This window comes from Impatiens glandulifera, chromosome 4 (genome assembly GCF_907164915.1).
Source record: "Impatiens glandulifera chromosome 4, dImpGla2.1, whole genome shotgun sequence".
NCBI lineage: Eukaryota > Viridiplantae > Streptophyta > Magnoliopsida > Ericales > Balsaminaceae > Impatiens > Impatiens glandulifera.
The window spans coordinates 50,475,822-50,486,046 of record NC_061865.1 but is presented as its reverse complement, the minus strand read 5'-3'; the positions used below and the strand labels follow the sequence as shown (position 1 = coordinate 50,486,046).

Sequence of the window (10,225 nt, the reverse complement as noted above, 5' to 3'; positions counted from 1 at the left end):
AGTTTGCTTTTTTGGTTATGCACTATGGTTTATTGCCCTATTAAATGTTGTTATACTCATAAACCTTACATCTCATTATAGTTATAGGGAAGCTTGATTTGATTTGTATTTTATTTGATCCTAAGTTTTTCAATGAAGTAAGACATTTTTTTCAGCCAGATGATCAACAACATTCATGACCTATACAATTTCATCAATGATTCTATTTCATTAAACTTCTCTTCATGATCAAACTATTGATCTCAAATAAGGAAATAATCAAGGCAAAAATCGATGCAAATCATATTATATCTTTGCAGGAAAACAATCAAAATCAATTTTATTAATCTACGAATGTATCTAACATATTAAATTACGAGCTAGTGAATTTCGTAACCGCTTTCGTACCTTCAGAAACAGCATGTTTCGCCAATTCACCAGGCAAAACGAGGCGAACAGCGGTCTGGATCTCACGAGATGTAATCGTCGGTTTTTTATTGTAACGAGCAAGACGAGATGATTCCTGAGCAAGTTTCTCGAATATATCGTTGATAAAACTGTTCATAATCCCCATCGCCTTACCTGAGATCCCGATATCAGGATGAACTTGCTTTAAAACCTTGAATATGTATATTTTGTACGTTTCGCTACTTTTCTTCGTCTTCTTCTTCTTCTTCTTCTCTACGACTCCTTCTTTAGCGATCGTCGACGGTACTTTCTCCGGCGACGTCGCCGGTTTCTTCTCAGCCTTTGGTGCCATCGTGATCTATGGTGTTTTGATTACGAATGGTTTACGATTGTAAATAAATGAAGAATGATTTCTTAGGGCTGGTTGTTTATATACAAAAGAATAACTGAGTTTTCCTCCGTTGGATAATCTAGTTTTCAACGGCTGAGATTTTGTTTGTAGTTGTTACTTATATTTTTAGCTCAAATTAAAATGACTTATTAGGTTTAGAAAAAAATAATTTAAATTTTTTGTTTATTTATTTATATTATTAGATATTAATTTAGTTAAAATAATAGTATGAAATCTATACTTTAATTATAAATATATATTAAAAAATTTAATAACATTACTATTTACTTAAAATAAATAAAATAACAATTTTATAATCTATATTACATTCTTATCTTTAAGAATAAACATATTTTTTTTTGTAAGCAATAAATAATTATTTTATTTTAATATCAAATTTCAGACTGAATTATTTAATGTATACAATATTTCTACACAATTTATTATATTCAACCTCACATAGCTTTAAGATAAAATTTCATATAGTATTAAAAAATAAAATTTTGATTTAATAACAAATTTAAAACCTTTATTCAATTTTATTTTATAAAATTGATATTTCACTCAATAAGTATAAAAATTGTTGACTTTATGTGGAAGTGAAAAGAGAAAACACAGTCACAAAATATAAAAAAAAAAATATATAAATATTTGAATTATTGTATTTTAATTGTTATTAAACCCATAAAAATGGGAAATTGGATGAAATGACCCTACAAATAGGCCTATTTGCATCCGTGGTAATGTTTAATAATTTTTGATCTGATAACCACTTATTTTTTTTTTGACGATTTTACCCTTTTCGCGTAACGCGAAGGGACTCCGCGTTTCGCGAAGTGAAACGGTATTGATATATATACTCAAATTTTTTCATTTCTCTCATTTTCTTTCTCTCTCATGCTTTCTTTCCTCCTGAGTTTGTCGCCGACGGCGTAAACTCCGGCGACGGCGACTACTATGAATGAAATCTACAAGATAAGAAACCTAATCCCCGAATCTATGTTTATATAACAGATTTATGTTCTTATTTGTATTTCTTAATGAAACCCTAACCCTAAATATGTTCTTTTTGGTGATATTGGTTCATATTGAATCATATTTGTTCATATTGGGTTATATTTGTTCATATATATTCATATTTGTTCATATTGGTTTATTAGTTCATATTGGTTCATCTTATTGATTGTTCTTTTGGCTGTGATGATATTTGCAGATGATATCGTTTCTGCTAGTTACTTAACGAAGCGTTAAGTACTTAACGAAGCGTTAAGTACTTAACGAAGCGTTAAGTACTTAACGAAGCGTTAAGCACTTAGCGAAGCGTTAAGTACTTAACGCTTCGTTAAGTACTTAACGCTTCGTTAAGTACTTAACGCTTCGTTAAGTGCTTAAAGCGTTAAGTACTTAACGCTTCTACACGCGCGCGTAGGAAGACGAAGAGGCGCGCGTATATGCACGCGTCGTACCATATATTTTAAAAAATAAAACATTTGGACATTCATTTCTTCCATTTTCCATCTTCTATCCTCTCGATTCCTCTCTCTCTACAACCGTCTCACTGAAGAAGACATTGACAAGGCCGATCTTCCCGTCCCCCTCGTGTCCTCCCTCTCTATCATTCATTCCCCATAAATCTCAGGTTAGTTTTATTTTGGTTGTTGCATGTCTTTTTTTGGTTATGGGTTTTCATATTTGCATGTTTAGTTTTAGGGTTTTGGCTGTTTCAGTTCATTTGGTTAGGTTTAGCGTTTAATGTTTGTTTCTGGTTATTGATTATTGCATTATATTTGCATGTTTGTTTCTGGTTGTTGGTTATTGTTTCTGGTTTATGATTCGCGAATTACTTAACGCTTCGTTAAGTACTTAGCGAAGCGTTAAGTACTTAACGTTTGATGTGGTCTATGTATATGATCTTACATTTTTGTTGTTGTTCCTTTTGTAGATGACAGAAACCACCGTTCCTGATTTCCCTGGACGGATTTCTTGGAAAAGCGCCCTCTGCCTGAAGAAGATTGTTATGAAGTTTGAGGAAATGGATCTTGTGGAGAAGGTGTACAATACCCAATTCCGATATATAGTCTCTGCGCTAGTGTTGCAGTTCTCAGGAACTATTGTACATCACATGTTGCTTAGGAGGGTAACCTCAACCTCCAAGGAGATTACTTTCAATATCAATGGGCAAGAACTTGTGTTTGGTATGAAAGAGTACGCCTTGGTGACGGGCCTAAACTTCGGAAGGTTTCCTGAGGTGAACGAAGAAGAATGCCGAGGTTGTCCACCTCTGTTGGTAAAATATTTTAAAGGGAAGACGAGTGTAGTAATGCAAGACTTGGAGACTGCTTTTTTGAAATGTAGAGATAAGGAAGATGCCTGGAAGATGGGGCTGGTATGCTTGATTTGCCAGTACCTATTTTCATTTGACCCAAGGAGGGTGGTATTTGCCAAAATCCTCCACATGGTCGAAGACGAGGAAAGTTTCCTCCGATTTCCTTGGGGGAAGGTGACCTTTAGAGCCACCCTCAAGGGTTTGAACAAGAACATGAGACATCTCAGTCACAAATATTATAAGAAGAAGAAGAAGAGTACTGATCCTTATGCTCCTTTTGCTTATAACATTTATGGGTTTGCACTGGCATTTCAAGTGTGGACATACGAGGTCATCAAAGGTTTTGTTCCTAAATTTGCTAGAAAGAATGAGCTTAATGATCCTCTACGCCCAAGGTTGTTAGTCTATCATTCCAACAGGAAAAACACCTTGATCGAGATAAAGTCTGCCCTGGAGACAACGGATCTGACTGAGATGGAAGAGTCCTCCATGGAGAAGAGGTTATACAGTGGTGAGGACTTTGAACAAATAGATGAGTCAACTGATGAATTTTTTGAGGGATTTACAGAAGGGAAGTTAGTGAAGGAGGATTATGATGATGAAGAGGAGGGAAGTGAACCTGAGGATGAACATGAAGAACCTACTTCCAAACCAAACACCCGGAAGAGAAAGGCTGCGCTTAATCTCAAAGAAGCAGTAAACCTGAAGAGGAAGCTTGCTTATGAATCTAGTCCTGCCAACATTCCTAGCCCCCCATCCGCTACTACTCCTGGATTACCTCCAACATCTTCTGTTGGATGTAAATGTGAAGAGCTGAAAGAGGAGGTAAAAGCGCTGAAGGAGGAGCTCATCAAAGAGGTGAAGGAGGAGCTCAAAGAGATGAAAACAGCTTACGAAGAAACTCAAACAAATCACAAGGCTTATATGAAAAAGTTGGTTGTTAGTATGTGCGAACAGTTATTAGCCAAATCCAACCAAAGGATGGCCACGTTAATTGTCAAATTAGATAGTATGGAGGAGGAGAGGAAGAAGAAGAAGAAGAAGAGCAAATTGGAAAAGAAGGCCAAGATTGAGGTAAGATGAAGATACTTATCGCTTCGTTAAGTACTTAACGAAGCGATAAGTACTTAACGCTTCGTTAAGTACTTAACGCTTCGTTAAGTACTTAACGCTTCGCTAAGTACTTATCGCTTCGTTAAGTACTTATCGCTTCGCTAAGTACTTAACGCTTCGTTAAGTACTTAACGCTTCGTTAAGTACTTAACGCTTCGCTAAGTACTTAGCGGAGCGTTAAGTATTTATCTTTTGTTGTTCTTACCTGACCACACTGTTGTTTTATTTTTGCAGGAAGGGAATGTGGAGGAGATGAAGACGAATGACATGGAGATGAAAGATGGGAAGGTGGAGGAGGAGAGTGAGAAGGTGGAGGATATAACTGAGGTAAGTTTTACTTAGTGAAGTCAAATGTTGTTTCGGGAAGTAAACGCTGACCACACTGTTGTTTTCTTTTTGCAGGATGGGAAGGTGGAGGAGATGATGACGAATGAGATGGAGATGAAGGATGGGAAGGTGGAGGAGGAGAGTGTGAAGGTGGAGGATAAAACTGAGGTAAGTTTTGATTAGCGAAGTCTAATGTTTCGGGAAGTAAACGTTGACCACACTGTTATTCTATTTTTGCAGGATAGGAAGGCGGAGGATAGTGTGGTGAAGGTGGACGAGACTGAGAATAATGTGAAGGTGGATGGTGGGGAGATTGAGACTGATGTGAAGGTGGATGGTGGGGAGATTGAGACTGATGTGAAGGTGGATGGTGGTGAGATTGAGAATGATGTAAAGGTGGATGGTGGGGAGATTGAGAATGATGTAAAGGTGGATGTTGGGGAGATTCAGACTAATTTGAAGGTGGATGGTGGGGAGATTCAGACTGATGTGAAGGTGGATGGTGGGGAGATGTTGCTCTCCGATATGATGCAAGAAATAATTGAGAAAAAGAAGGATAAGGTCAAGGTTGAGAAGGTTGAGAAGGATGAGAAGAAAGCCAAGGTTGGGAAGGTTAAACTCAAGGTTGGGAAGGTTGAGAAGAAAGTCAAGGTTGAGAAGGATTCCACGGATGGGAAGGATGAGAACGATGGGAAGGATGGGAAGGATTCGAGGGATGGGAATGATGAGAACGATGATGATGATTTCCAATTATACAACACTCCACCTAAAGGAGTAGTTCCCAAAAAAAAGAGTGAGGAAGCAGAAGAAAGATGAAGACTACACCAACCCTTCTTTGTCAAAACAGCCAAAGACGAATGATCCATTAACTATCAATCCCCTTCAAAAATTTGATGATGAGTTGTTGCTTCAATTACAGAATTGGTTGAAAGATGAAGCTACCAATGATGAGACAAAGACTGTGTTTACTTGCGAAGCACGAAAGAAGTTGTTTGTTAGAGTTCTAACAAAGTGCACATGGCTTAAAGATCCTGTAAGTCTTGCATTTCATATTAATTCTTTAACTTATGAATAAGGTTTTTGATATATGCTGCCTTTTCCCCCATTTTGTAGGAAATCGACGCAGTCTGCCACTTGTTGCGCAAAAGGATTGAGCAATATTCCAAGACATATAAACATTGTAAAGTATCAATAGGGGATTGCTTATTAACAGATATGATGAGGCGAGAGTACCCGAACTATAAAAAAGATCCTGAAAAATTTCCAATAGCAGACGTATTTTCTTAGTACTTCTGGGGAGCGCCTCATAGACATATGCCAGAATGGCCACTAGTAGACGATATTTACGTGCCTTTGAACATTGGCAACAAGCATTGGGTACTGTGCGTCGTTCGTGTACAAGATAATCACATTGACGTTTATGACTGCGACTCGAGTATTTATAGGAATCTCGATCCATACATGAGACCTTTGTGTGAGATGTTTCCACGAATATATGCAATGGGAGCCAGTGATGCTGAGCTACGACGGTATCCTAATTTCAATTTCCAGAAACTGACATATAAAAGATTGCCACACCCAGTCAAAAATGCAGTCGCCAAAAATGGGGAAGTCCCTAGAGCAGCAGAAAGTGGGGATTGTGGTGTATTTATGCTTATGCACATGGAATACTTGACTGCTGGTTTAGGTGTAGAGAAGGTGACTTCCAATGAAATGGAGTTTTTTCGACAAAAGATGGCGGTCCGGTTATTTCATCAAATTGCAGAACCTTAGTTTGTATTGTAATCGTTTATTGATTTTTGGATAGAACTTGACTTGTGCTTATGTATTCTGAACTTGTATTACTTTTTGGGTAGAACTTCAACATAAGTTATTAAAATATTTGTAGTTTTAATGTAGTCTGGTTGGTTGGTAGTCTGATATTTACATACCAAAGAATTGAACATATAAATCAATGTACCAAGTAACTAACTTAAACTCACTGAAACCAAGTTTTACTTAACGAAGCGCTTAACGCTTCGTTAAGTACTCCTTCAGTACACAGATAAACTAGATACAACATACAGATTACAACTTATCCGATTACAACTTATCCGATTACAACTTATCCGAGTACAACTTATCCGAGTACAACTTATCCGAGTACAACTTATCCGAGTACAACTTATCCGAGTACATAATACAACTTATCCAAAACACTTATACAACTTATCCCAATCAATCTAAAGGCTCATATTGTTGAGATGATGGCTCGTGATGTTGAGAAGAAGAGTCATGATGCTTAGATGATGATGCTTTTGCAGTAGATGGAGCAGGCATGACTGCTTTGCATGTGGCCCTATTATGTCCTAGTCCACCACATGAGCTGCATCGTCTCGGAGCCTTACGTACCTCACCTTGAGATGACCTACGCTTTGTTTGTGGGCGCCCTTTCTTAACCTTGACAGGTGGTTTTAGACATACGCGTTCCTTGATCATTTCGGGAATATCCCAATCGTCTTCATCACCAGCAGGGTAACATGTCTCCGCATATGCATTCATCCAAGATTCAGTTGTGTAATATCTGTAAGAATGGAAAATAAAACGATTAAACAATTGGTTAAATAGATTGAACATGTGAGCTGAATAATACCTTGAACAAAAGTCATAACAAACCAAATTGCGGTGACGGGCAGCAGCCAATGCATGAGTACAAGGAAGACCAGAAACTTCAAATACCCTACAAGTGCAGTTCATGTCTTTCAAATTGACTTTAAAATGAGACTCATTGTCATGCACATAAAACTCGAATCGGTTAAGCGATGATACTGTATAGAATCTAGCCTTCTCGAATCCCTCACGTAACCACTTTTCATATGTTGGAGATAACACTTCTCGGTGGTTGGACGCTCTTTCTCTTCTCTCATTAAACCAACCTTGTATTGTCAATCTTAAATACTCGGCCATTGAGGAAATGGGGTACTTTCTGGCTTCCCTGCTCTGACTATTAAAACTCTCAGCATAATTGCTTGTTAGTTGATTGTATCGCTTACCGGGGAAAAATGCTCTACTCCATTTTTGAAATCCAATTTCTTCCAAATAGGCAGCAATCCTATTATCTTTAACCCTTATCTTGTCAAAAAAACGATTGAATTCGTGGACGGTGTACGCACGAGAAGCCATATCAAACTCCATATGACAATTATCAGTTTTGAATTTCGCGTTGATATTCATCTTTATGTGATATGTGCACGCACCGTGGTATGCTTCTGGAAAAACAGCACATAAGGCATTGGCGATGCTTGGGTGTCTATCGGATACGAAGACGAGATCATCAACTAATCCAATTGCTTCTCTCAATTTTTGCATAAAATAAGTCCAAGAGTTATTATTCTCTGAATCAACAACTCCGAATGCGACAGGATATAATTGTTCATTAGCATCTAATGCAATAGCCACCAATAGTTGACCTCCCACCTTGTGCTTAAGAAAACTGGCATCAACACACAATACGGGACGACAAAATGCTTTGAAACCCCTAATAGAGAGGCCTAGGGACATGAACATATACTTGAAGTGCCCGACCTCGTCTGTTTGGATGTCTGTTATGGTACCAGGATTATGCTTCTCCAACATGTATAGGTATGAGGGTAATTTTTCATATGAATCCTCAACCGTTCCTCGCACCGCCACTAATGCCATTTCCCTAGCCCTCCAAGCCTTATTATAAGTCAAATTTACCCCATAAGTTGTCTGCATGTCTTCAATTATTTTCTTAGGCAAGTGATTATGGTGATGGTCCATATACTTACTCTTCACGCACTGCCCAATAACCCATGCTGGTGTTTGCATTTTTTTCTCTAGCCTCGATAGAACTGAGCATGAGTGTTGTTGGTCGAATTTCCGGATCTCAAACATCTCAGATAATTTACCTTTCACGGCACGCAATCTCCACTTGCATTTCTCATCCAAACATTTCACATACCAAAGATGTTTTCTTGACTTCTCCACCTTGAATTCAAAATGATTAGCCATCGCATATTTATATAGCATCAGTTGTAGTTCTTTTTTATTTTCAAACAAGGCACCGACTTCCAATACAGTTTCAGTAGTTAACGCCAACGCAAATGAGGGGTCTGTCGGTGATATGTCTGTCGGTGATATGTCTGTCGATGGTGTACCAAATGATGATCTTCTTGCACTACATGGTGTACCCAATGATGATCTTCTTGCACTAGTAGGTGTACCCGTTGATGCTCTTCTCGCACTATGTGGTGTAGGTATCGATGCATGCAAGTCCTGAGTAAGTGGGATGTGAGGCAAAGAGTTATCTCCGGCTTCATTACTTTCAACAAAGACCTCCGAGGGTAAAGCTTCTGGTACAATTTTCTGAGTAAATTGTGGGAGAATACTTTCTTGAGTTGGGTAGGTAAGTAGTGGTATCTTTTCTTTAGTAAATTGTGACTTCTCTACTACAGACACACACAATGGTGACACAGTTCGACCCAAAATCAAGCGTGATAAATATATGTTCAGATCCTCATCATCTTCAATAAAAACGGGTTTAGGATTTGTGATATTCGGAATATCATACTTCACTTGCAGCACTAAATCATACGTAGATTTCTGCACTTGAAGTCTTTCATGGAGTTTATCAATTAATTCAGCATAACGAGTACTTTGGGGTAAATCCAATGTTTTGATTGAAGAGGCATCAAAAAACCATATTCCATTAGCATCAACTTTCCACTCTCCATTATAGAAAACGAAAACTTCGGCTGCAAGAAAAATTGGAAACGGGATAATTAATACTGTGAAATGGAAACCTTCGCGAAACGGGAAGTACTTAACGAAACGGGAAGTACTTAGCGAAACGAGAAGTACTTAGCGAAACGAGAAGTACTTAGCGAAACGGGAAGTACTTAGCGAAACGGGAAGTATCATCAGATGAAACCCTAAACAACACGGTGATTCGAAAATGCATAAATGAACAACAATAAACTTGAAATACATAAACTTACCAATTGTTACAGTGCTTGTGCTCGTCGTGGAGCTCATTGAGTGCCGCCGTTGAACTCCGTCGCCGGCGAGATTAGAGAGAAGGAGGAGAAAAGCGGAAGGGAAGAAAGAGAAGGGAAGAAAAGAAATGAAAAAAAGATGGCCGGATTTTATTATATAGTAAGGGTATTCTGGACTTTTCACAGCGTCTCACTTCGCGAAACGCGAAGTCCCTTCGCATTACGCGAAAAGGGTAATTTCGTCCAAAAAAAATTAAGTGGTCACCAGATCAATTTCAATTATCTGGTGACCACGGAGGCAATTTCCCTTATTTGTAGGGTCATTTCGTCCAATTTCCCCATAAAAATGTAATTAGGTAATCTCACATCAAAATAAACAAGGATACCAAAAAAAACCTTATTTTTACTTGTTTCAACTCGTCAACTTTGATCTTCATTTCATAAAAATTGTAAATAAAAAATAAATCTAAGAAAAAGAGAGATAAAATCATAAAAAAAAATATAGAACTTAAAGATTGATTCATGATCCATTATACTAAACAGATAGAAGATGGGTCTGTTAAATAATAAGTATAAGCAAAGAAATCAGAGAACTTTGAAGGCTAATTCAGTTAGAATCAACATAATAATTCAGATTTGTAATCCTCATCATTTATCTCTGCTTATAATATAGAATAGATGTTC

General features: G+C 37.6%; 1 protein-coding gene and 1 non-coding gene across 2 annotated transcripts; both read right to left on the bottom strand.

Annotated features, from left to right (window-relative positions):
• Positions 1-332: 332 nt before the first annotated feature.
• LOC124936202 (histone H2B.9-like) lies at positions 333-739 on the bottom strand. The gene has a single exon (XM_047476682.1). The coding sequence runs from the start codon at positions 737-739 to the stop codon at positions 353-355; it is 387 nt and encodes a 128-aa protein (XP_047332638.1). The 3' UTR covers positions 333-352.
• Positions 740-10,121: 9,382 nt separating this feature from the next.
• LOC124937141 lies at positions 10,122-10,199 on the bottom strand. Its single transcript, XR_007099252.1, has one exon. It is a non-coding gene; the product is annotated as a small nucleolar RNA R160 (small nucleolar RNA).
• Between the last annotated feature and the right edge of the window lie 26 nt (positions 10,200-10,225).